The sequence below is a fragment of the Acomys russatus genome, chromosome 2 (assembly GCF_903995435.1).
Source record: "Acomys russatus chromosome 2, mAcoRus1.1, whole genome shotgun sequence".
Classification (NCBI taxonomy): Eukaryota; Metazoa; Chordata; class Mammalia; order Rodentia; family Muridae; genus Acomys; species Acomys russatus.
In genome coordinates, this window is record NC_067138.1 from 16,173,331 (window position 1) to 16,201,008 (window position 27,678).

General features: G+C 38.6%; 1 protein-coding gene across 2 annotated transcripts in view; it reads right to left on the minus strand.

Annotated features, from left to right (window-relative positions):
• Window positions 1-19,393: 19,393 nt before the first annotated feature.
• Crispld1 (cysteine rich secretory protein LCCL domain containing 1) overlaps window positions 19,394-27,678 on the minus strand; it is a 35,357-nt gene continuing 27,072 nt past the window's right edge. For both annotated transcript variants that reach the window (XM_051165844.1, XM_051165851.1), the window contains 3 exons: window positions 25,000-25,075; window positions 21,695-21,825; window positions 19,394-19,455 (listed from right to left, as the gene is read on the minus strand). In XM_051165844.1, coding sequence (XP_051021801.1) covers window positions 19,404-19,455; window positions 21,695-21,825; window positions 25,000-25,075 — 259 coding nt within the window. In that variant the 3' untranslated portion in view covers window positions 19,394-19,403. The remainder of the gene's footprint in view (window positions 19,456-21,694; window positions 21,826-24,999; window positions 25,076-27,678) is intronic.

Here is a 27,678-nt window from a genome sequence, read left to right on the forward strand (position 1 = left end):
CCAGGAGTCAATGACTCTTTAAAGCAATAAGAGCATTTTAAATGCCATACTTTGCATGTCTCTGGGGTATTTGAAGACCTTGTCTTTCTATAGAGTCATATCTATCTGCTGTACCTAAGATGTATATTTCTGTGGTAAAAGTAGACTAGCAATTGACATGACCATGGATTAAAGATGGAACTCAACAACCAAAGAAGCAACAGAAAGCCTACAAACTCATGGAAACTGAACAACTCCCTACTCGATGACATCTGGGTAAGGGATGAAATAAAAAGAGAAATTAAAAACTTCCTAGAATTCAGTGAAACAGAAGGCACAACATACTCAAACCTATAGGTCATAATGAAAGCAGTGCTAAGAGGAAAGCTCATAGCACTGTCATTATAAACAAACTGGAGAGATCCCATGATAGTAACTTAAGAGGACACCTGAAAGTTCTAGAACAAAAGGAAGCAGGAACACCCAAGAGGAGTAGATGGCTTGAAATCATCAAACTCAGGGATGAAATCAATATGTTGGAAACAAAGAAAACAATTCAAAGAATGAGTGAAATCAAGAGCTGGTTCTTTGAGAAAATCAATGAGATTGACAAACCTTTAGCCAAACTAACTAAAAGACAGAGGGAGAGAATTCAAGTCAACAAAATCAGAAATGAAAAGGGAGAGATAATGACAGACACTGAGGAAATCCAAAGAATCATCAGGTCTTACTTCTATACCATTTTTAAAATAAATTTGTCATTACGTGTTGGACACAAATAAACACTCACACTTCAACAAATTGAAATTACACACTTTGTCCCATATTGATTCCTGTATGTAGTCTTTGTGTGTGTGTGTGTGTGTGTGTGTGTGTGTGTGTGTGTGTGTGTGTGTGTGTGTGTATGTGTGTGTACGTGCCTTGGAGTAATTCTCTATTCAGAGCTGAGGAATTCAGATGTTTCCATCTGGCTCTTATCTCTGAAGAATGCTCAGACATGCTTTTTTTTTTTTTTTTTTTTTTTTTTTAACAAGTTCTGGAGGCTAGCATAACCACCATCAGAGAAGCTTCATCCAGTAGCTGATTGAAACAGAACAGAAATCCACAGGCAATCATTAGCTGGAGTTTGGCAAATCCCATGGAAGAGAGGGAAGAAGGTCTGAAGGAGCCAGAGGGGCCAAGGACACCACAAGAAAAGCTACAGAATCAAACTAAGCTAGGCAGACAAGAGGCCTGAATCACCAACCATAGAGTATGCATGACACAAACCTGGGCCCTCTGCACATATGTAACAGCTGTGTACCTGGGTCTTCATGTGGGACTCCTGACAGCAGGAGTGGAGGCTATCTCTGACTCTGTTTCCTACCTTTGGAACCCTTTTCTTCTACTTGGCTGCCTCCTCTAGTCTCAGTAGGAGAAGATGCTTTTAGGCTCACTGCAACTTGAGAAGCCTCCCCTTTTCTGAGGAGAAAGAGAGAAGGGATAGGATGGAAGGGAGAGGAGAATACAGTACTGTAAAGAGAGGAGGGAGGGGAAGATGCAATCCAGATGTAAAGTAAATAAGTGATTAATAATTTTAAAAAACTGTTTCTTTCTGATGCCCTTTGCTTGTTTTTTCTTCATCCTTCTTTTCAGAGTAGTCAGTAAATAACTCGACTTCAAGGAGGGAAATTATTTAGCACAGTCTAGTCCTGCCTCTCTTTTCAGACAGCTCCAAGTGTTCTGGCTGCCTGAAACATTCTGAGGGAAGTCCTTGAAGCTTTCTGGAGCTTTCTTGATGTCTTTACCTCCAGCTGTTGTCTACTAAATACTAAAATTTGCCAATTCATTATGAGATATTTGAAGTTGGGCTTACAGCAGGTGCTTTTTCTTTTCTTTCTTTCTTTTTATTTTATTTTTATTATTCACTTTACATCCTGGTAATGTCCCTACTCTCCTCAGTACCTCTTCTCTCTCTCTCTCTCTCTCTCTCTCTCTCTCTCTCTCTCTCTCTCTCTCTCTCTCTCTCTCTCTCCTCTCCCCTATTCTTCAGAAAAGGGAATCCCCCTTCCCATCCACCCCAGATCATCAAGTCACATCAGGAATGTGGCTATCCTCTTCCTCTGTGGCCTGGAAAGGCAGTCCCACCAAGAGGGAGTGATCAAAAAGTTGGCATGAGAGTCCATACAAAAGACAGCCCCCACTCCCTTTACTAGAAGACCCACATGAAGCCTGAGCTGCCCATCTGCTATATCTGTGTAGGAGGCCTAGGCCCTTTGTTGCTGCTTCGATCTCAGCAGGCCCTTCTGGGCTCTGTTTAGTTGGCTCTTCTGGTCATCTTGTGGAGCTTCTAACACCTCCAGGTCCTTTTCTATCCTTCATCATACTTTTCTATAAGACTCTGTACACATGGCCCAGTGTTCTGCTGTGAGTCTCAGCATTTCTTGAGAACTGCTCCTGGGTGGAGTCTCTCAGAGGACAACTCTGGTAGGCTCCTTTCTGCAAGCACATCAGAATATTGTTATTAGTGTCAGGGATTGGCTCTAGCAAATGAGCTGGCTCTTGGGTTGGAGCAGGTATTGGTTGGACTTTCCCTCAATCTCTGTTCTGTCTGCTTTCTTTATTCCTGAATATCTTGTAGACAGGGTAAGTCTCTTTCTATGTAGAATCTGAGAGTTTAAGTCTTGGCTTTCTTCACAATTCTCATCTATTTTCTGATACATTATATTTCTTTTATAAACATTATTATAATTCTTGGCATGTATTTGTTATCATATATGGAATGAAAGTTGTGTGCTGAATCTTGAAATGCTAATGGAAAAAGAGAGAATGCCAGCTGGTTATCAAAAACCAGATGGTGGGCCCTGAAAACATATATATGAGCAGCATTGTATAAACTGAAACAGTTTTAATTAGTAATGTGCATGCAAATACATATACATATATGTACATAACAACAATTAACCCTAAAAGTAGGGCATGAATTTTAAAGAGAAAGAACAGGTATATGGTTGGCTTTGAAGCAGTGATTCTCAACCTGTGGGTTATGAACTCTTTGGGGGGATCAAATGACCCTTCTATAGAGTCCCCTGAGATGATGTTATAATTCATAACAGTAGCAAATTTACAGTTATGAAGTAAAAAATAGTTTTATAGTTGGGTGCCACCACAGTCTAAGGAACTGTATTAAAGAGACACAGCATAAGGAAGGTTGAGAATACTGGTTTGGAGAGAGAAAAGGAAAGGGGAAAATGATGAGATTACATTTCAATCTCAAAAAATATTTTTTTAATTTTTTTATTATTTAATTTATTTATTCAGATTACATCACAATTGTTTTCCTCTCACTTGTATCCACCCATTCCTCCCTCCCTCCTGCTTTCATTTTCATTGAATTTCAGAAAGTGTTTAATTTTTTTCTTTATTTCTTCCCTGACCCAGTTGTCATTAAGTAGAGAGTTGTTTAGTTTCCATGTGTGTGTAGGCTTTTTGTTATTTAGCTTTAGATCATGGTGATCTGATAGGATACAAGGAATTATTTCAATCTCTTGAATCTGTTGAGACTTGTTGTGTGACCTAATATATGATCAATTTTGAAGAAGGTTCCATGGGGTGCTGAGAAGAAGGTATAATCCTTTGTGTCTAGAATATTCTACTTGGTGTTCTGTAGGCCTCTTGTATGTTTATATGCATCTCCTTCTTTAAATTGGGAAATTTTTCTTCTATGATTTTGTTGAAGATATTTTCTGGGCTTTGAAGTCAGGCATCTTTCCTCAATGCCTATTATCTTCAGATTTTTTTTTTTTCATCTTTTCATAGTGTCCTTGATTTCTTGGTTGTTTTGTGTCAGAAATTTTTCAGATTTAACATTTTCATTGATGGTTGCCTCAAGTCCTACAATTGTATCTTCAAGTCCCAAGATTCTTTCCTCCATTTCTTGGATTCTATTTGAGAAGCTCACCTTTGTGTTGCTTGCTTTCTTCCCTGAAGTCTCTTATTTCCCTTTCTTCTGTCTGTGCCTTTATTATTGTTTCCACTTTCATCTTCAGATCTTGAACTGTTTTATTGGCTTCCTTCATCTGATTGTTTGTATTTTCCTGAATTTCTTCCCATGCCTTTCTATAGGTCTCTTTTATGTCTTCAACCTCTTTGGCTGTATCCTCCTGCATTTGTTTATGGATTTTATTCATTTCTTCCTTTATCATCTTCATTACTAAGGATTTGAGGTTATTTTCTTGTATTTTGATTGTGCTTGAGTTCTCAGGGTTGCTTTCTTTGGGATAGCTGGGATCTGGAGATGCCAAATTGTTTTGGTTTTTGTTGTTTGCGTTCTCACAATGGTCTTTAATCATCTTGTTGTTGTCTCTGATGTTGGGAGGTAGTTTCTGGCATCCTTCACTGTTCTTTCAGAGTGGATAATTGGTCAGTGATTATAGGTCAAGTGCTCTTGCCTGTGGGGAACAGGGAATTCTTCCCTGGAAAAAGCAGGTGACATGGTTCCCACTCCAGGATACTTTGCTCTATGCCGTAGGCTCCCCACTGGCTCAGCAGAGGTAGGCTTCTGTCTGTTCCGATTCAGGCTGTACTACTCAGGTGGTACAATCCCACTGATTTGTGACCACTGTTCAGTTTTCTGTTCTGACCCCTCAGGGTTGTCCAGCCTCTCCCAAGTTCTTTTATCTGCCCAATTGTGCAGGCATGGACTGCTGTGGTTGGTAGTTAGGCTCCTTCCCAGACCTGTTTAGATAATGCAATTTTGACAGTTCCATCATGTTGCATTGGGGCCGCTGTTTAGGTTACTGTCCAGACCCCTCAGGCTTTCCCAGCCTCTCCCAAGAGCGTCACAGACCCTTCTGGGCCATGCAGTCTGGCTAGGCCATGTTCTATCTGCCCAATTTTGCAGGCATGGACCACTGTGGCCAGTAGCTAGGTTCCTGTCTGGCCACATTCAGACCATACAGCTATGGCTGCGTTACATGTTCACAGTCTCCTGGGCTTCCCTGTGGCCCCAGGGGCTTTTTGTGGCCTGGCACGGGTCAGGTGGGGGGGGGGTCTGAGGACAGATCCACCGGTTACCCTGTGATTTCCCCAGGCCAGGAGCTCTGGTGTTTTACTGTCCCATATGTGGAGTTTGGGTTATAGAGCCTGGCTGCAGTTTGTTGGCGGGTTCCATATGAGCATCTGAGGACTGGTCTACCATCCTCTGTAGGCAGTTGGTTAACCTGTATCCAGGCCCACCTGTCTCTGCCCCATGCGTGACCCCTCTCACCTAGGGTTCTTCAGTTCTTGCTTTCTGTGGATCTCTGTCAGGTCCCTGGTCTCTGAGTAGTAGATCAGATTCAGTGCATGATAGGTGCCACCATCTTTGAATTCTCAAAAAATAATTAAAAAAAGAAATAATATATTAGAATAAAACACTGTCATTTTACAATCATGGAGTAGACTGAAACTATATTATGTTTGGTTGGCACAAAGTTCCAAGGAGAGAAGCCATACAAGGCTGGTGAGGAAAAAACTGAAGAGAAGTTCTCAGTCTAGGTAAGTGAATAGCTTTCATGGCTGCCTGAGTGATATTTTTGTTCTATAGATAATGGGTATCATTAGTGAAATGTACCATAAAATTTCATTAAGATACAGGTGTAAAATAACTCAGTCATCATAAAACAATGAACTTGAAGAAACAAGGCTAAAAAATAGGTGAATCTCGTGGGTATTTGACATAAATAGAGCAAAATATATAGACTAGAAATAGATATAGACATAGACTAAAAGCATATTTGCTAATGAAGAGATTTGTTGATTTGAAGTACATGTATGAAAAATCTGTAAGTGGGTTCATACTGGTAGTCCAAAACATCAATAAATACACCCGAATTTTGATGTCCTTTTGAACTGGACAGGTATTCCAAACGAACTTTATACCTAGCCATTACTCTTTTCTTCATTCTCCACCAGCAAGAAACCAAGTTCTAGATCTTTAGTGAAATCAGTGGGAACCCCAGGAACACCTTTTCCTCTAAAATCTCATATATTTGTTTGGAAACTATTCACTGCACAGTCTACTTCCTAGAAACACAAAAAGGGTATTCCTGGAATATGGAGATTTTCATGGCAAATAAAGAAATGCATTTCTTGAAAAGCAGCTTTTCAGTTTATAAGAGAATTTTCTGTAGTCAAAATAAGTTTTGTGATATACTAAATTGTATGTTAATATGATAAATGCTTGATCAAGTTTATGCATGCTTGTACTATTTATAATTAGAAGGCACCAACCATTAGAAATTAGGTTAAATCATTTAAGAGTTATGTTAAAGGCATTTCTATAGTATATTAACATCGATCTGTTATCAGAGATGCAAGAGCTGTATTCTAAAAGAATAGACAGTTGTGAGCTTTGAAACCATGTTAAAGAAATCAGTCTCATCTATGTTGTTAAAACAAGCCTGTCTAGACAATGTTAGCTTTATTTTTTTCAGCCCTTTCTTTTTTCCATTTTCGAATGGCAATGTTTGAAACACTCATCATTCTCGGTTTATGCCTTCACATTATTTGTAAGGTGACATTTCTGATTCTTTAGAGATCCAGTTATCTGTCACATTTGGCACTTCATGTTTCTCCAAGAATTTTCTTCTTTAAATCAAAGCGTGTGAATTTTGCAAGAAACCGTCAACATTTAGATGAAGTTAGAAATCTACATATCTGAAATAATACTGAATGCTTTTTAACTTATGCTATTTTTAGAGTTAAGCTGCTGCTATTATCTATGTCTTTCAAGCTATTTGGCATTTTAAAATGGAAACTTGCTCATGGATTGCATGGCCTGAAAACTGAGGGTTCCTGCTTCTCACCAGGAAAGAACAATGGAAACAGACTTCAGTTCCCATCTTAAGTGCTCTAAACTGTGGGAAATGCATTTAATAACTGCTCAGTAACTGGCCATTAGGAAACACTAATAGTGCCCAAGAGAAGGAAAACAAACAAATAAATCCCCATCTCCAGTCTCTGTGTTCTGAGGGACATCACTCTGTAGCCCAGGTAAGTATTTATGAACAGAGCACCTTGTACCGAAGAACAGAGTTCAGGAAGATTGGCTTCTGGAAAAGACACAATAAAATTCTGGAAAGAGGGGGAGATACAAATAAATCAACCTAGAAAGTCTATTTGAAGCACCTTGAGCTTTTGCCTGTGATGAGCTTATTACTGTACAGTGCAGAGTTCAAGAAGACCGACAACCAATAATCAGAGAAGAAAACGTGGAACCATTTCCCACACTCTTCCCCAGACCAGGAGAAAGTCAATCTCTAAGTAAGTAGAGTGGAAATGCCTTATGCATTAGGTGGAGGGGTTAGTGGAGACTTGAGTTGAACTAGATGCTCTCATGAGGCTGAACTGTCTCTAGGTAGTGATAATGATGCAGCGTAAGAGCTGCCAAAATAATAGAAAAGTAAAATTGACTTTGTAGATAGTCTCAAACTGTAAATGTATCAAAAAAGTAGGGTTTTTAAAAAATATATGACATACAAACAGAGTAACCACTTTTATAGTACAAGAGTGACAATTTAGGGAAGAATATGACAATCTCTAGAGAAACTACTAGAAATCTGAAAATATAGACATAAGAAGGAACCAATAGTGGAGAAAATAAAAAATGGTAAAAATATTTAATTTACTCAGAAAAAGATAAAATCTAGAACAAGATAGATGAGATTGGCTTGGAAAAATATTGTAAGCTTACAGATTTAAGGCTTGGTAACTGAATAGCTTTTATTTTGTAAATGACTTAACTTGACAAACATATAATTCAAGAAATGTAATTGACAGACTGAATTAAAAAATAATAATTAATTGTATCCCACTACAAAAGTATTATTTAAACAAAAATAAGTAAATTCATTAAAATAATTTTGTCATAGTGCAATCCCATTGTACACTTATTAACTTGTCAGTACCACATGCTACGGAGGTTAAATATCAGTCAGATCCCATATACTCCTGGAGGATTTACTAAGGTGGTAGAGATATTTTGAAAAATTCTCAGAGGTTTGCAAAATCACGCGCGTGCACACACACACACACACACACACACACACACACACACACACACACACACACATCCATAACATTGCAGACATTCCCTAAAAAGCTTTATTTGTAACTTTAATTAATAATGAAAAAACACAGCAAAGTACCTGCATATCACAGGATACTTCTCAGAAGATGGCAGTGAACTATGTAAGCATGCAACAACATGGGTATGAAAGGTGCTAAGCTGTGTAAAATAAGCCAGACTCCAAAAGTTACACCAGTTTCATATATATGAAATTCTGCAGAAGCTAAGGCAATCATGACTGAGGACAAACAGTGATTGCGGGGATTAGAGTGGTGAGAAACGAGAGCATCAAACCAGCATCAAAGACACCTCTGCCTTGGTGACGCTCTCTAGTCTTGATAGTTTGGTGGATAGCTATGCCAGTCATTAGGGAATAGTATACTCAACATGACGCATCTACAACATTTCATGAAAATTATGTCTCTTAATGAAAGAATGCAAATGGTTCTTTCAAACAATCATAAAAAGCTTGGAATAATAATAATATCCAACAAATTAATTTTTAGAACAAAATTACCAAATATTTTAAGTCAGTAACGATCATATTTTGGATATATAGATTAAATAAACTAATATTAAAATGAAGTTGATATTTTCTCCTTTATTAACGAAGCGGTTGGAAAATTTAAGATGATATATGTGGCTCATCTCAAATAACCACAAGACATTGCTAGAAGAGTATTTCCAGAAACAGGTTTTGTACTGGAGGCATAATGAAAAGTCGAGAAAGAATGACCCCTTTTATCAAATAATGTATGAAAAATTAAATGCCCATAAGTGAAAAGAACAACGTAAATGTATACCCCTACTTTACACAGTGCACCAAAATTAAATCAGTAGAATTACATAATTATAAAACACATAGAGGAAACCTTAAGAGAAAATGCTCATAACACGATATATTTATCTTACAGATGACAAAAAGCATAACCTATAAAACAAAGAAGTTCATAAAGTTGGCTTTTTATCAATATTTAGAATTCCTGCCATTCAGTAGATGAAAATATTTGAATTATGTATTTAATGCAAAGACCTTGAATCAAGGATATGTAACATAATTTTACTACCACAACTCAACAGTACAACTTAAAATTGGGTAAAAGGTTTAACAGTCTTAGCTATTAAATAAATGCAAAAGCACACCACAGAAGGTAACATTCATCACACATATTCTGAATAGCTAAATTAGAGTAAAGTCACTAAATTTGTCTGACTTCACACAAAGGCTCTCTCATGTCACTGCAGGGATGTGAGGAGTCACAACCCTTTAAAAAGCAGTTCAACAAAATTCATCCCAGGCATGTGTCTACTGTACGACGTTAGAGCCTACTTATTTAACTAAAATAAATGAAAGCAAATGTGTACATGTAGTGTTGTTCACAAAGTGTCCTAGCACCTTCTTCACAGTAGACAAGACACAGAGCAATTTTAACGTCTGTCAGCAGATGAAACAATAAGCAAGCTGGTGTGTATTGGTAAGGCAAAAATGCTACTCAAAGATAAGAGAAAACTTGGGACAAATGCAACAATAGAAGTAAGCCTTAATGGAGTTCCAGTAGGTATCACATAGTTACTCTCAGAGAAAACTCTAGAAAGTTCTGACCAATATTAGCTTTCAAAAGTTAATTCCCATATTCTGAGGGAATTAGCAATAGTCAGGAAATTGAATAAAAATTTGGGAAATGTTACGCAAATATTTTTCCACTTGACTGTCACGCTTGCATATGTTAATATATAAGTTTGTCAATATTTACGGTTTACATTCTGTCACCCAATATCCCCTGCTTACGTTCGAGTCTCTAGTACTTCAGAATGTAACCTTACTTGGACAAAAGGCCATGACAGATGTAATTACTTAAGAGAGGCCATATTTGAGTAGGGTGGATCTCTAGTCCAACTAGGCTAGTGTCCTTATTGAAAGGGGAAATCTGTAACAGAACCACACAGAGACAGAATGTTCTGTGGAGAGTGAGTCCATGCCAAAGCCAAGGAATGAACAAATTGCTAGCTGACCAACAGAGGACAGGAGAAGGACATGGGATAGATCAGTGTCCCCTCTACCATCAAAGGGACCATTATTGTCCTGCCAGCACCTTAGTCTCCAACATTCAGACCTCAGCTGTGAAAGCATACATTTCTCTTGAGACACTCACTGTCTGTGGTACCGCAATTACAACAGCTATAAAAAACCCTTAATTCATCCAAATGAACAACAGTAAGTACCCATATTCTACATCTAAATCATAGTATAATACATTTTATTCAATATAATTGTGAATGGTTCATAAAAATCTGAGACAAAAATCCATGCAACTGATGAGAAAATTACTATTTTAAATTTATCATTTTATTCTACATATGTATTTATACATATGTTATGATAACTTACGTAGTACTTTGGGAATACCTGGTAATTTCAGCCCTGGACTCCTATTTAATCCTCTTATCAGTTTGTGAGAAATTTATTATCATAATAATATTACATATAATAAAAGTTTAACAAAGCTTATATGGTATCTAGCAAAAAGGAAGCAAAACTGATATGATAACATAAAATATCTTTACAAAAATTTAGTTTTCAGTCATGGTTTTTCCTGCATTTTACATGCCAATACAATTTAATATTGTTGTGCATTTGAATGGATATACATTGTGCTATAGTTTTGAACAAGGCATTTTTGGTTATATCTTCCCCTCTCACAATACTTGTAAAATTCTTACTTTTAGTTAACCCTTGACCTCTGGAGGTGATCTTTATTTTCACAACCAGGAATGAAGTCAATGGGTTTATATAATCTCCAAATTCTGAAACTTTTTTCTTCAGGCTATTTCACTTCCTGTTCCTCCTTGGTAAATATACTACTTCTAAACCCCCTTTGAAGCTCTTAGTTAACATTTATGGAGATGATTTTGTAATGTCTGTATCTTGTTATCAGGTGGTGTGAAATTTGTTTGTATTTCTGTCTGATGAGAACTTCCATCTTCATTTCTTGAACTTATTTGAGGGTCCTCTGAGAGCGGGGGTATGAAGGGAAAAGAATGATGTCTGAGGAGACACCTTCTGGAAGGAGAAAGTGTATTTTCCAATCACTTACCTACCATGATTTTACAACACCCATGATTTTATGGGCATAGACTTTCTATTTCACTTTATATTCCATCCTTTTATAAGTTGAAGGAAAAGATAAAATGCATTCTAATCTCTGGAAACTTACTCAAAATTTATTGTGGTTTGCATAAAAATAGCACCCATAGGCACATATGTTTGAGCACCTGATGCCCCAGTTGAGGTAACTCTTTGGGAAGCCCTAGGAAGTGTTGGTGGAGGTGTTTCAGTAGGAGTGGCATTTGAAAAGACTCATGGTGCTCCCACTATTGCCCCTGCCTTTCTCTTGTGATGAGAGATATTCACTCTCAGCTGTGTCTGCTGCCTCGCCCTTGGAGTGTCATCAGGACTCCAATCTCTGGAACCATAAGCCCAATTAAACATTTTCTTTTATAAATTACATGGCTCATGTTTTAATTTTTTCACAACAATGGAAAAGTAATTAAGACAATCAGCCTTCTCTTTTTTTTTTTTTTTTTTTTTTGTGCTACCCAAGCCATTTTCATGTTAATTTATATTTGAACCAATTTTAAGTTAAACTAAGGAAATCTCATTTCCTCTTTTCTAATATTCCTGCATCTAGCATGTGTGGCATTTTTGAGGGATATTATAAAATGTTTTCTATTTCTCAGTGAAGTGAAAATATAGATGATAAAGAACAACATCATTCATCTAACAGAGATCAACAGCTAGCAGGGATACAGAATTTTTTGGAGGAAATGAGACATTTATTGACACAATTTTGGGGAAATTTGGAGGAAAGTCAGCCATTTTTAACTTTAACTTTAAATTTATTATAATTTATTCAGAATGCACCGAATTGTTTCGCTCATATAGAAATGGGCATGTTAATTGTATACAGACTCAGATACCTAAACAATGTTAGTAAACATTTAGAGTTAATGTACTAGTAACCTAGAACAGGAATATAATCCTGTATCACTGGTTTCTTATTAGAATCAAAGGATATGTAAGATTACAATGGCTTTTCTCCGCCCCCTCTCCAAGTTCCTGTCAGTCTTTCTCCCTCATACATCTCTCTATAAACCATTGCTTATAAAAATGCTAGTTATATTAACTTTCAGACTTCTTGGGGCCCAAGCATGTCAAACTACCCCACCATGAAGTAATATAAACTCCTTAGATTAATGTTATTATAAAGTATATTTCTTTTGCCTCTTCAGTCAAACTCTGAAGACCAGAATGCATAGTGAATATATTGTGTGTTACCCCATAGTGTTACTCAATGAAGGTGTCTTTTTAAATTCATCAAGGCATATTGAACCTTACCGAGCTAGATGTGGAGGTTCATATCTGAAATCCCAGCACTCTGAGGCTAAGGAAAGAGAATTGCCCATAAGTTCAAGGCAGCTGGTATTTTATAGTGAGCACTAGGCTTATATGGGCTATAAAAGGATACACTCTTTGAAATAAAAGGACTTTTGAGGGGTAAGGGATTTAACTCAGTGGTGGAGCACTAGCCTAGTAAACACAGATGAGTTTGGTTCTTAGCACTGAAGATGAGGCTGGCTGGGGTAGGAAGACTGTTGAGACAATGCCCAGCCTTCTCTGCTCCAATGCTTACTACTCCAGACTTATAAGATACCGTATCTCTTCTTGTCGGCTCTTAGGATGTTATTTTTAACTGTTTCCTTTTTAACTCCTCTAGAATGTTTCTGCACTAACTTGCACCATCTCTGGTTTTTTTAGTACAGGAATTGTTTTTCTCTCTTATCATGTCTCAGTATCTGTAAGTTCTAATCATTTACTATCAGTGCTCTGATAATTACCTTCTAGTTTCCCTTCTCCACTGTCATGGTACCTTTGTAGTTGCACAGTGCTATACTCATCATGGCTAATATAATTCATTTGAATAAATGCCAAATATTTAACTTTCTAACAAGAACCTATTTTCTGAGATTGTTTGTGTTCATAAGAATTTCTAGGGGCTGGAGAGATGGCTCAGTGGATAAGAGCACTGTCTGCTCTTCCAAAGGTTCTGAGTTCAATTCCCAGAAAACATATGGTGGCTCATGACCATCTGTACTAGGATCTGATGCCCTCATCTGGCATGCAAGAGCACATGAAGATAGAACACTCATACATAAAATAAATAAATAAAATATTAAAAAAAGAATTTCTACAGTGATCAATATAGCCTGTAGAAGATTGGCTAATGCTCAGTGTTTCCTACTGATCAAAACTAGAGTGCTCTAGAAGGCTCTAGAAGGCTCTATTGTTCATTTACTGGTTTTCACTATAATGCTTCTACCCGTGCTGTTCTCATATGAGTCCTTTAAAAATTCTTATTTGATTTAACTTAAGGACTCAGCCTGTGCTTTCTCCCTTTGAATGTTATTTAAATCAATGCATACATTGGAATATGAACTCTTAATTTCTACATCTTTTCTGGACACTCTTTTTGAATTGAGCTTAAGTTTTACATTCATGTGAGTCCTTTACCTTTTATCTTTTTGCCTGTATTTACAAGAATAATTAATAACTAGTATGGTTTCAATTAGTAAAATTAATCACTGTCTTGGGTACTGTGATGGAGTGATGAGAAGAAAGAGAACTGATAGCTCAGCAATAATTGCTGAATGATTAACTGCCCCCACCTGCCTTTTTAAAATCCAATTCAGTTCTCAAAATACTGCACCAACCAAGGACAATACATGCAGTAAATATTGAATCCTTACTCAGATCTAGCCAACAGACAGGACACTATCCACAGTTGTGTGGAGAGTGGGGACTGACTCTGACATGAATGCTGGTGCCCCATATTTGACCACTTCCCCTTGGTGCGGAGGCCTGTAGCACTCAGAGAAAGAATAGGAAGGGTACCAATATGAGACTTGATAGGGTGTGATCATATGTTGGAGGGTGAGGTCCCCTTCTGTCACAGACCTAGGGGACAGAATAGGGTATAAGAGGGCTGGAGGGATGAACAGTGGGAGACAAGCAAGGGGATAAAATTTAGATGTAATCTCAAAAAATTAATAAAAAATCCAATTCAGTCTAATGCTATTTAATGCTAATGAATTAATGAAAATTGATGATCAGACTATTTCACTGTTCCATTTATTTGTCTTCTGAATATTGTGGTGTCAGAGTAAGACTTGCACCTACCTCATGTCACTTCTTTATATCAAACAAACAATAATGGTATTTATTTTTGTAAGAAAAACTATCTTAAACTCCAAATATGAAGTCTGGAAATTCACAAATGATAGAGCATTTCTTGGATTAAATGCTCATATTAGTAAGAAGAGTTGTGGTTTTCTAAACTATTTAACAAACTTTAAAGTATTTAACAAAGAAACAGTAAAGATTTTTAAAATTACATTATTGAATACAGGGTGCAAATCAAGGGTAAGGGAAAAAAGAAATAGAGAATGGGATAACAAAAACTAAGGACACATGAGAAAGCCTTATGAACCTTCACTGTATAAGCTAATTTACATATAAAAATTAATACATAATTTACATGTATATTTATTAAAGGAGTTTAAATGGAGGTATTCTGCATGTCTGAAGAACTCTGCTCCCAGAAGACACGAAAATCTCTGCAGCAGGCGTACATTGACATATTGTTCTGGCATGCCTCAGAGGCACCCAAAATAATTCAGGTTGTTGTTATTGTTCTTTGATTTCCACTATAAACTAGAAGATCCTTTACAGAAGACGCCACACATCTAGGTTTCAGGACACAGAAAAACCAATCTGGAACTGGCCATGAAACTCTCTCAGGACCAGCTAGCTCTCTCAGTGCTGGAAGTGCTATACAGGCTTCTCACTGGAGATAAAAGCATCAGTGGTCTTTCTCAGCACTAGACTTTTCATGATACAATACTGATTTGCCAAGCAAGATATGGCCAGTTATGCAACAGTGGTTAGAATTCCTATGGGACTAACCTGATTGATTTTTGGGACTCAGCGTAGTCCTGCAAACATGGTCATTGTGGCTAGGAAAATTATCAGCCCTATGGGCAAGCGTATTGATATTGATTTCCTATATGTCTTTGCTGTCAATCTGTTTTCCTCTAAATATTTGTGTTTACATTTGTAGATTTGTGCTGCTGTCAACCTTGGCTAGTGAAGCTTCCTATTGTGGAAGGTAGTAGTAACCGTTCCAACTACTGAGAGTAAGTGCCTGTGAATTCTAAGCAGTAGATGAAACCTTGTATATGAATCTCATGCCATATTCCCAAGACTTGGGGAACATTGGAGAAGATGGAAAGAGAAGAATGCAAGAACCAGGAAGCAGAGAGGAGTTCTGACCTCTGGATGTGACTTCCTATGGCACACATGAACTCACCACAGCTGTAGTTACCTGCACAGACCTTCATATGATCAAGTCTAAAATCCCAGCCGGCAGGGGAGAGAGGCTCTGGATTTCTCAGTCCTTTCTGAGAAGCCATTTTAGCTTGCGATGACTGATAATAGAGGGAAAACCACTTTTCTTTGTGGTGGGTGTGGAGGGATTGGTAGACTGTCTATGCCCCAGTGCATGACCCCATATCTAGGCATATATGGGAAGTATTAACTAGATTTTGTGGGTTATGTAAAATAAGCTATGAGATTGGGGAGTAGATGTGTTCAGGAGGTATCCTCAGAGCAGCTGGAGGAGAGACTGGGTTTGGCTACCACCAAAACACATTATGAACATATATGATAATTTCACAGGATAAAATAGTAAGAGAAAAAAAGCCATTGGTTTATGCAAATTGCCTAACCAAATTAGGAGAGTTATTTGCTTCTGTTTAAAATATATGGATTATTTTAACAGACTGAAAACTATAAAGTAAGTGACATGAGGTCTAGATAGGTTTTCAGGCACCGATAGTGATACTAATACTTGTCTGTTAATATTGACTTCTACTTTTATATCTGAATACAGAGCCCCAAGACTGTAATACTTTATCTTTGTGTTGGCTTCTATTATGATGGTGTGAGAAAACATTATTTATGTCTTCAGGAATAAAAAAAAGAACTAGTAATATTCATTCAACAATATTGGCCAGTCACTTGCAGAAAGTAATTTTAATCTGAAAATAAAATCAACCATATAATTACACTCCTTGTCAGAAAAAATGGATAGGAAATCTACCACCCTCAAAGAATTAATTCTTTGAAAAATATTTATTGCAATTTCTCATATATATGCTGGATATATCAACCATTCTTAAACCTCTCCCTTACATCTCCCCATTCCTCCCCAAATCTCTCAAGTTCATGTCTATTTATTTTGTTTTGTGACACACAGAGTAACCGGGCTGTCTCTGTGACAAACGGTTTGCAGCTATATACAGGCTCAGTAGTAGAGACACTAAACTCCTTTCTCCTAGAATCCATCAATGTCCAAATGTTCAGAGCTGTTTTGGTTCGTTTTTTATCAATTTGATACAAAGTAGAATCACCTGGGAGAAGGGAATCTCAGTTGAGTAATTACCTCCATCAAATCGGCTTGTACTTGGGACACTTTCTGAATTAACAATGGACATGGGAGAACCCAGCCCCCTATGTGTGGACTAGGAAGGAGCTTGCCTCCATAGCTGCGGCTTCAGGTTCTCACACTGGCTTTCCACAATAACCTATAAGCCATATACATGCTTTGGATGACCTATGGTGATTCCGGTGGTTGGATGAGACTGAATATTGTCACTTCCTAGTTCTGTACCCCATCTTCCAGCTCCTCAATGTTTCCTGCTTCATCTTCCCCAGTGTTTCCTGAGCCTTACAAGAACAGTATCAGTGACTTGCATAGGATTGGCCCTATATCTGTCCCTTATGCTCTGTATCTTGAGCAGCCAAAAAAACAAATTATGTTTAAAGAACCATACACAAAAGGAGGCGAATTTATAACAATATAGACAAATTAGAAGGTGTTAGAGTAGACAGAATTTAATGCATATGAGAAGACTTGCAAGACTTCACTTCTAGTGAGCCTTCCATTGAAGTATCAGTGAAATACCGGCCGTGAATAAATTACAGTGACAGACGTCTTTTGAAGGAGAATACTTTTAATATGTTTTCAATTTAGTAAGTTCACCAGCTGAAGAAGCAGCACAACAGGCGGGTGAACATTTATCCAAGGAAAATAAAGATGAGTATAATAAAAACTGACATATGTTTATTGCATATTGTGTGTTTAATGCTCTCTCTTGCCACATCATACATAATGCCTCGATTAAATCTCGGCACCATCACTGTATGACATTGTCTGCCTCATTTTATAGGTGAAGTGACTGCAGGACAAGAAGTTAAGTAGGCTTAACCCGAAGACACGCCTTACATAGAGCTTAACCCGAAGACACGCCTTACATAGAAAATAGACTATAGAGAAGTAAGTGCTTTTAAAGTGAGGTTGGCTTTCCTAGGCAATGGAAATTCAAAGAAGGGAACAAGTCTATTGAGGCTTGGGAGATGCACTGAGAAGGAATGGAGCAGGGTACTGGCATGAGGGTAGGAGGAGATACTGTACTAGTGTGGACCATCCATCCTTAGTGAAGCTGTAAACTAGGGGCCGAATCTAAGGAACCTTACTCTTGTCAAAAGTGATGGGCATTCTCCAGGGAAAACAGTGACAGGAACACAAATGAGAGCACACACACACACACACACACACAGAAAGAGAGAGAGAGAGAGAGAGAGAGAGAGAGAGAGAGAGAGAGAGAGAGAGAAGTTATAATTAAACACTTGTAAAAATGTAATCTAGTTTTATGTACAATGAAAACACTCAAGTATGAAAAATTAGCAATTTTTGGGAAAAAAATCCACAAAACTATGCTTTATAACTCGACTATTTTTCTAAAATTATTTCTGTGTTTATTTTTCATTTTCTTTTGTATTATCTAGTTGATTTCCCTGATCACGGCATGCAAATTATCTTCATTTTATCTGCTTCTAAACACCTACTTCTTTAAACATAGTTGAAGTACATTTTATCTATTCAGTTCTTTCATATTAATAATCATTACCTTATTGTCTAATATACTTTACTTCTCTGTTATAAAATTCATAGGGCTCCTCCTACTCTAATTTTCTTTTTATAATGTTTCTAAATGAATGACTATTTTCTACAAAACAAATACCTGCATGATTAGGTGCACTTTGTGAGTTTCTGCTAGTTAGCTCTTATTTATAATGATGTCAGTAGGTCGAATTTAGAAAAATAAGATCAACTTTGCTCATTTATTACACAACGATGCTAAACCAAAGCATGCATGTCGAAGTTAAAACAACCTTTGAAACTGCTTAATTTTAATATGCTTAAGGGAAACAAGTTGGCCAGGAGGGGAAAAGACAGTAATGGTAACATTTTACAGAATTTAGGCATCAAAGCACATTTTTTCACAGAAACAAATAATGTTACTATAGGAGCACAGTCAAGGAAGGTTTACACACAAAGCCATTTGCTATTATGAAAGCCAGTGGTAAAGAAAAAAAAAAACAAAAAATAATTGTAATTTATTAGGTTTCTTTTATTATACTTCCTGGCCTGCAGGAGTACTTGCCAGGACACAAAAGAAAAAATGTGAACTCAGGTCTAAGGATGCTAGCGGGCTCTGGCTGCCATCTTTTCAGGAGTGTTTTCACAGCGCCCCTGAACTTTCCCCACAGACTGTGAGGCTGCTACCTGGAAATTAAAGGATTGTTTTATACAAAAACCAAGTGCAACATCAGGACTTAATAATAGTCTGCACAACACATCTTAACAGAAGAGAAAAACTGCCCAGTCCAAAGGGTAATGCAGTTAGAGAATTAGAGTTGGTAGGAACATAGCACTGGACTCGTGAAAAAGTGACTTGAAAGTTTCTTTCAGTTTTGGGGTTGATTGCTTCTCAATGCACCAGACAGCTCTCTAAGCCCCATTCACATTGACTTTAGATTCACTTTATTAGTGGCATATACAAAGCACCATATAATATAATATATGAAATGTAGAACACCATGACTATGAAATTAACTGTAGAAATAACTGCTAAGAAAATATAGCAATATTTAACACAGGATTTCTAAAACCATTAAATGTTCTTTACTTTCCCCAAAGCTAATGTCCCGTGTTTTACTTATAGACTTTGTCTATCACGAGTGGCATGTGTCTGCGACTCTGGGAGTGGGCTGGCAATACTTGCTTCTTCTGTACAGTAATGTTACAGCTGTATACAAACTTCAGAAACGTGGCATTTGGAGCACTGTTTCCAATCCCCTTCCGAGTGTTCTCTGTCAGACCACAGCGAATACCCGGAATGCCTTTCCTCCTGCAGGGTTCTGTAAACTGCAAGAGCACAAAAAAGACAATGAGGTCATCTGTACTTATAATCCTCCCAATAAGTCATGCTCTCTGAGGACAAGGAAGTAAGTAGCTCCATGAATCCAGACGGCCCAACTGTCTCAGACTGCCATAATTTACTGTTCTGGGGAAGCGCCCGTGACAATGACAGAGTCCTCTAGCTATGCTTGCCTGCTACAGTGAAAGTTCACTAAGGAAACTTGAGAAGCCCACGAGGAAGGCTAGTAGCCTCTCTCTGGTTTCACGGCATCTGGGGCATGTTTTCATGGATTGCCCCGTAGGCTCCAGTACAGCAGAGACAGGCAGCTGCTCTTTCAACCTGCTGCAGCAACACTGATACCTCACTTGGCAATTTGCTAACCCCATTGACAGCTATTTACAACTTAGAAGCTGGGTGATACTCGAGCAGTGTGTAGAACCCTAGCTTATTATCATTTCCTAACTGTGTACACTAGGATACACATTGTATCACTGTCACATGGGCCAAGGCTTAGCATTGTCAGTTCCCAGAAACATGACAGTGAAATTTAATGTTCAAATTTGCAAAGACCTAAAAAACAAAAATTAATAGCACCCCCCCCTCTCTTTGTCTCTCTGTCTCTCTCTCTCTGTCTTTCTCTCTCCCTCCCTTCACCCCCCTCTCTCTTTTTCTCCACCCAATGTCATTTTGGGGGCTATTTTTATTTTAGAGCAGACAGTGAAAGCAATGCAGAAATATATATATTATTCTAAATACACAGCTTACTCGCATTTTACACATAATTTTGTTTTGTAATAATTAAGAAAAACTCAAAGGTTGACCCACTGAGTATTCCTAAGCAAAAAGTGACATTCCTCTCAATATCTATTCTCAATATAATAAGTAGGGAAAGAATTTAGAGGGAGAAAATGATGATAGTTCTATGACACACTCACATGCCGTGGCAGGTGTTCATATACGGAGTAGGGCAATTTGAAGCCACCTTTCCTTTTGCAGGGTACAGACCACAAGCCCCGGGAAGTGTATGTGTTTGGAGTGTTTTTTTGTGCACAGTGATATTCTGGACAAGCTTACAGCTCTGAACTTATGGATGCAATGATGTTAATCCGAGAGATTGTTACATGACCTTAGGCACGTCAATCACTTAGCCACCTAAAAGCTCAGTTAACACATATATAAATCAGGGTCCAGGCACTCAGCAGTGCTCAGCTGTTCCTGAAGACTTGCCCAGCGACGATAGTCCTGGATAGTCACAGTAATTAAAAACTTATTGCCTTACCCAGTTTTGCTAGGCTATCACGTGTCCTTAGAATAGTTTTAAACTAAATCTCAGAAGTGTAAGGTGTCTTGAACTTCATAACTCAGGGACTTACTTTATATGTTCTTCCTGCTAAGGAAGGTCATTAGCCAAAATGCAGAAGTCTCCCTCTCAGCCATGGCCTCCTCCCTCATATCACCCATGTGAAAACAGGCACTCAATGTCTGTGTTTTAACTTGTGATGGCAATCTGCACTTTCCATAGGACAGTCTTTGTGGTCTTCAAGAAGCTACTAGAAACCTGATGCCTCTCTGTTATCATTTTGAAATGGGATTCGGAAGTATCTTAAAACGTAGTCATCTGCACAAACAAATGAAACTTCACAATACCTTTGTCAATGATGTTGATGTTAAAAAATTCACAAAAAGTTCATTTCTTTTCATTTTTATCAGTAGTTTGTAAAGTGAGCAGATAAATTTCTCAAGTCATAAAAATCTGTCCCACTAATGAGCTGACCAGCATAAGATAGCCTGAAAGAGTTCATTTACATTACACTAAGTATCCGGCTTCAGATCCAAAGGAGAGTTTATTTCTAGGGAAAACAAGACTCGTTGTGTTGGTCAAATACTTTGTCAGATAACTGGATTAGAGAAATACTCAGTGCCTTGCACACCTAGAAAGAAGTAAACATAAATACTAATCTAGAAAATCTGAAAGAGGATGAAGGAAATTTCCTTTTTATAAGATCAGTTAACAAAAGAGTGGTTCTCTGGGTAATCCGATTTTCATGTTGTTTTTCCATAAGCCTGCAGGAGACAGCCACGTCTGGTACTACCATTCCTCTCATCCCAGAACGAACAGCAGTCATGCCAGGGATCAAAGCTAACACACTGTTCAGCCACTTAGACACCCTCTGTAAATTGGCAATGAATAAGACAGTGCGCAGACTAAAGCGTAAAATAACGCAATGTTTTGTTTGACTTTACCTTTCTGAGAAGATCCCATTCTGAAAAGAAGCAATGTACATCTTTCTTTTGTCCACAGGCATGACATCCACATAGCCACCATGATTTCGAACCACCCCAGCGTGGACCGCCGCTCGGCAGATACTAGACAGCTGCAGAAGTGAAGGCAATAGTCACCGTTAAGAAGAAATTTCCTGCTGGGCTTGCTTAGCTTATGCTTCTATAGTCTGAGGTCTCGGCATCTGAATGTGAGGGCAGTGAACAGCTGTTTCATGATGGTTCACACATAAAATGGTGTTTATAAAGCAACACGCCAAACCAATTCTCAGCATGTTTGAGTGCAGAGGCTGAAAGCGGCTGGCATAGTGAAACCTCTCCACCACCAACACTGGAAATACTTGTCCTGTCCTGGCAACAGAGGTCTATAACCAAAGGGGTACTGAGCAAACTAATTCCTTTTTGTTCTTCAAAACACTATTTACCACCATTCTTAAGTCTCAGCCTTTGTTAGTGCATATGGGAACATGTGTGACGAAACAGTCACATTACGGAGACTAATATTCAGATTTTACTTATACACGACTCAACCATACCTTGCACATATCTAAGGTCTATTTGCCAGAATGCAGGCATAATGAAATGGAGATTTTTGCTCCCTCATGAAAATAATGTATGCACAGCTATTTTACTGTGCCATGCTCACCCACTCAGCTGCCAAATCCAAACTAAGCAGGGATTCTACCAAAGAAAAGCTTTATTTAATATTTCAGATACAAATGTTCAATGTTTTAAGTCTTCCAAAAGCCAAATCCTTTCTGTTGGATCATGAAAGTCTTCCCCAGATCCCAGCACTGGCTACAATCAAAATGTTTTATGGAAATGAATCAATAGCTGGGCATCGAGCCAGGGTTGCACAGCAAGAACTTGCAGTATTTCATCCCCTCCCCGCCCCCCATCCTCTACAGCTCCCTGCAGCCTTTGCCCAGCTGCAGGGCCAGCTTTGGGTCCTTATCTCAGTTCACAATGGGGACAGTTTCATAAGGATTTTAAAGCTCACACAAGCATGTGTGTCTGGCTTGACCTTGCTTTATCACAGTGCTCTGAACTCTGTGCCATCAGTCAGTATTTATTAGCTCTGAGAGCCTGAAGGCCAGGGCATCTAATCCTTCTATTTTTGCTCCAGTACAAAATGCTGTCTGTCAAACACTGTGTGTCCTTCCCCTGAGGAGGAGGCATCTCACTTGGCAGGTTAAAGGCCAGACTGTGTTGGCCACTGTATCCAGGACAGATGCTGCTCATAATAGATGAAATTCTCCATACATTTCAGTATTCCTCTTATCTTATCAAAATAATCAGCATTTTCTCCTGAAGGCTGTGAAAATGCCTGCATAAGACATTCACTAACCCTGTAGGTGTTTTTAGAGTACTGTTTTGCTTGCAAGCACGCAGTTAGTAGGCTTTCTCAATTGAGTTCAGAGGTCATATTGTTTCCGATCCATACTTTAGAAGAATATATTATTGAAATGATATATTTCATCTGTGAATGTAGTGGAATTTTGAACAAAGGCAGAATTGATATGGTCTGTAATAGGCTACAAAGGAGATGTCCATAGTAGCAGATTACATCACACACATCTTGTTCTATAAGGAGAAAGAACAGTGAGAAGGGGGAGAGAAAGCAAGAGGAGGGAAGCTGGCTGACTGCACCTTATATTTCCACAGGTAATTTAGCTGGAGAGACAACACACCTTGTGGGAGCAAAGAAGACTGGCAGGCTTAGTCTACAGCTCTGCAGTTACTGCGTGGTGGGGACCCTTCACACTGCCAACCCCCACTTCAGCTAACAGCATATATTATCTACACGTTTCAGAAGGGGGCTCTTAAAATCATCTCTGGGCAGAGGTCTGACCACACCCTAACCTGCAAGAGGCGCCTTAAAGGTAGAGTAGTGGCGGGTATTTGAAAGAGAATGACTCTTTTTTTGTGTTCTGCATCCTCACTGAGAATAGGCTGGCAGACAAAAGAGAACCGAACTGCCCAGCTGCCACCTTCACAGAACAGCAACTAACTATAACAATGGTCACAGTGCCTGATAACATAGGCTAAAGAGAAAAGGGTCCGATGAAGGATGGCATCTTAGCTACTATGGACCTCCCAGAGCAAATGGTAGTAATTGAGGAAGTAAGGGCACAATAATGACAGAATATTTTCAAAAAAGATGCATTTCAGGTGCAAGACCATGAGCACAGCTGTGTGGATGAACAAACTCCTGACAGCAACTGAACATATAAGAATGAACCAAACCCAGAGCTGCAGGTTTAGGAAGGAATCAAAAGAGGAGCTGAACTGGGCAGGATGTGGACTTCACTGACTGAGATAAGAAAATGAAGGGAAAGTATATAATCCAGGCCTCCTTATGCAACCAAATTTCTAGGCTATTCCACTGAAAGCATACGACAAGAGGAGACATCCTACATTTGTTTGTGTAACTCCTTAAAGTCTACAATACCGCTTAAAATCTGAATTCATCGCATCATACAAAGACAGAATTTCTATCTCCATGTGATGCCCATATTCTTCCTCCTTCTGCTCCATTTGCCTTTTCCCCTCCCTTCCTCTCCCCTCTCTCTCTTTTCCTCCTGATTCCCCTTTTAGCTGCAGTTCTTCTCAGCCCAGAGCCCAGCAACGCTGTCCCTGGTGCCTGCTGCATCCACACTCACCTACATTTCTCACTAGATTCCATCCCGATCACCAGAACGCTCTTTCTAAAGCCCTGTTGATGAATACTGCAGAAGCCACCTGCAGTGCGTGCATCTATTCCGAAGCGGTCCACACTAGAGCTCCTGTTCTAAGCACCCTCAAGTCCCAGATTACAACATGGCAGTCAGTTCCCTTTTGTATGTATGTTAACACATTATCTGTTTGTGACCCTTTATTACTTGTCAAATGCCTACTTTGGAAGTGAGCATGTGGTGTATATATTTGGCAAATTTTTAAATATGCAGTTCACGTTTCAGACACAGAAGAACGAAAAGAAAGACCGAAGAGAAGCAAATTGCATTTTCCCTCCTAAGGATGCCTCCAGGCTCTCTGATAGTTTGATATGTGGGCAAGACATGCAGTAAAAATAATAAAAATGAATAATTTTACAACCATATTTTATATTAATATTCCTTTATAATTAGCTATTGTAAAATATATGTATACCACTTCAGAAAGCAGTTCAAACCTATGATTACCCTGTGTAGGGCAAAGATGCACATCTAAAGAAATACAAGCATTTATATACTTGATGATACTAGGAGCTGCATAATTAGGATACTTACATCCGAATAAATTCTAGATCCAATTACTCGAGCATAATGTGGATTTGCCTGCATACAGTTTCGGGGACAGTATACTCTGAAAAAAAAAAAGGCACATAAAGTAAGTGGTAAGCTCAGTGCTTCTTATAAATGAAACCTATATTGAAATGAAGTCAGCATCATAGGCCCTGATTACCTCAATCGCTCCTGAAACAGATCAACTGTATGAGCTAGCAGTCAGTCCAATGGCTCCGTTCACTTCCAAGTTATAACAAAGACATGGGTTGTTTGTTTGTTTATGTTTACTGAGAAGCCTTCTGACTTGGGAATTTATAGCAGAAACATAAACGAAGCCTCATGAATTTGGGTGTGGAACTCAGTGTTGGTAGGATTTACTAATCACGTGGCTTGGGAAATCAGAGTGACAGCCTGTCACTGTATTCTTCATAGCATGCTTCTCTTCTCTCATCCGTGACTTTGGTGCCTGATTGAGGGTCATGGCCTTAGTTTCATCTACAAGCAGTTCATTTCCCACTTTACATCCCCAGGTGGGGCATCTCTATTTCCACTCAGGACACCTACTGCTTTCTCAGCACTTCCTCTTACATCTAATAGATATATCAAATTCACCTGGCATGAAATAAAAATGTATCTTCCTTCAAGTTCTGTTCTTCTGTACATGTCCCATGACAACACAATGCAATTCCATTATCACAGCAACCTCAGCCAAAGCTTCCACAGTGCCTTGGTTTCTTACAACCACATTCAGGACGCTCTTCAATGAACTTTTAAACCCTGCTAAATATAGACATGACCAGCCACTGTGTGACTTATAGCAACAGTCTCTCCTCTAATCTTGCCTGATTTGGTCCTCCTCAATCAATTTGCACACATTTAAACTAAAAGTTTAAGTCCTTATATGCCATTTATACCCTCCAAATGTTCCAAAATCTTTCTACCTCATTGAAAATAAATGAGCATATCCTTACGACACGTTCTGCATAGTTGGTAAGTTTATTTTTTTTTACTGAAAATTAAAATTCATATTACATCTCAATTGCTATCCTATCCCGTGCATCCTCCCTCCCTCCCGCTTTCACCCCATTCTCCATCCCTAGGACTGTGACTGCGGGGGCCTCCTCCCCTTGAATATGATGCTAGACTATCAAGTCGCTTCAAGGGGACATGGCCAAATATGGGGCACCAGAGTTTGTGTGAAAGTCAGCCATCACTTTCCACTTAACTGTGGAGAATGTCTTGTCCCTTGGCTAGATCTGATGATGATGTATTGTCCTTGGTTGGTGCCATAGTTTGAGCAGAACCCCTGGGCCCAGATCCTCCCATCATAGTGTTCTTCTTGTAGGTTTCTAGGACCCTGTGGATCCTTCTATTTCCCCACCTCCAATATTTCTCTCACCTAGAGTTTCAGTACCCACTTTCCGGGTAAGTGAAGACTTTCATGGGACATGCCCCTAAAGCTAATGTCCAATTATAAAACCAGAGACACTAAATCGGTTAGAAGAAAAAGTGGGGAAGAGCCTGGAACACATTGGCATAGGAGACAACTTCCTGAACAGCCCAGGCCTTAAGGTCAACAATTAACAAATGGGACCTCATGGGGCCGAGAAACTTCTGTAAGGCAAATGACACTGTCAACAGACAAAGCAACAGCCTACAGACTGGGAAAAGATCTTCACCAACCCTACATCTGACAAAGGTCTAATATCCAAAACATATAAAGAACTCAAGAAATTAAACACCACCAAACCAAATACTCCAATTGAGAGATGGGGCTCAGAATTAAACAGAGAATTCTTAACAGAGGAATATCAAATGGCTGAGAAACAAAGAAATGCTCAATGTCTTTAATCATCAGAGAAATGCAAATCAAAACAACTCTGAGATTCCATCTTACATCCATCAGAATGGCTAAGATCAAAAATTCAAGTGACACCACATGCTGGAGAGGATGTGGAGAAAGAAGAGCACTCCCTCCTTGTTGGAGGGAATGCAGACTAGTGCAGCCACTTTGGAAATCACTCTGGCACTATCTCAGAAAACTGGGAATAGGACTTCCTCAAGACCCAGCTATTCCACTCATTGGAATATACCCAGAAGATGCTCCAGCATACAATAGGGACATATGCTCAACCACATTTATAGCAGCCTTATTCATAATAGCCAGAACATGGAAACAGCCTAAGTGTCCCTCAATAGAAGAATGGATAAAGAAACTGTGATACATTTACACTATGGAATACTACTCAGCTATTAAAAATAGGAATTTCCAAAATTTGTGGGGAAATGGATTGAACTAGAAATGATCATAATGAATGAGCTATCCCAGAAGCAGAGAGACTCAGTTGGTAAGTTTATATGTGGCTCCTCTTCTATCTTGTTTCCATGGACAAGTTAAGGGTGCTTAGTCCTACAAGACACAAAATGTGCTATGTCCTCATGCCCCGGGTCCTTTACGTTTTCTTCTCTTTGTACAGAGTTCTTCTTCTCCAGGTATCTGATTGGCTAGGATAATTTTTTAAATTTTCTATAAGCTTGTTTTTACAATGCAACATCCAGTCCATAGTAATTAAATCCATTCCTAGATTCCAAGAAACTATCAACTGATATTTTTAAGAAAAAAAAACCAGTTACTTCTTCTTAATTTATATTCTGTGTGTGTGTGTGTGTGTGTGTGTGTGT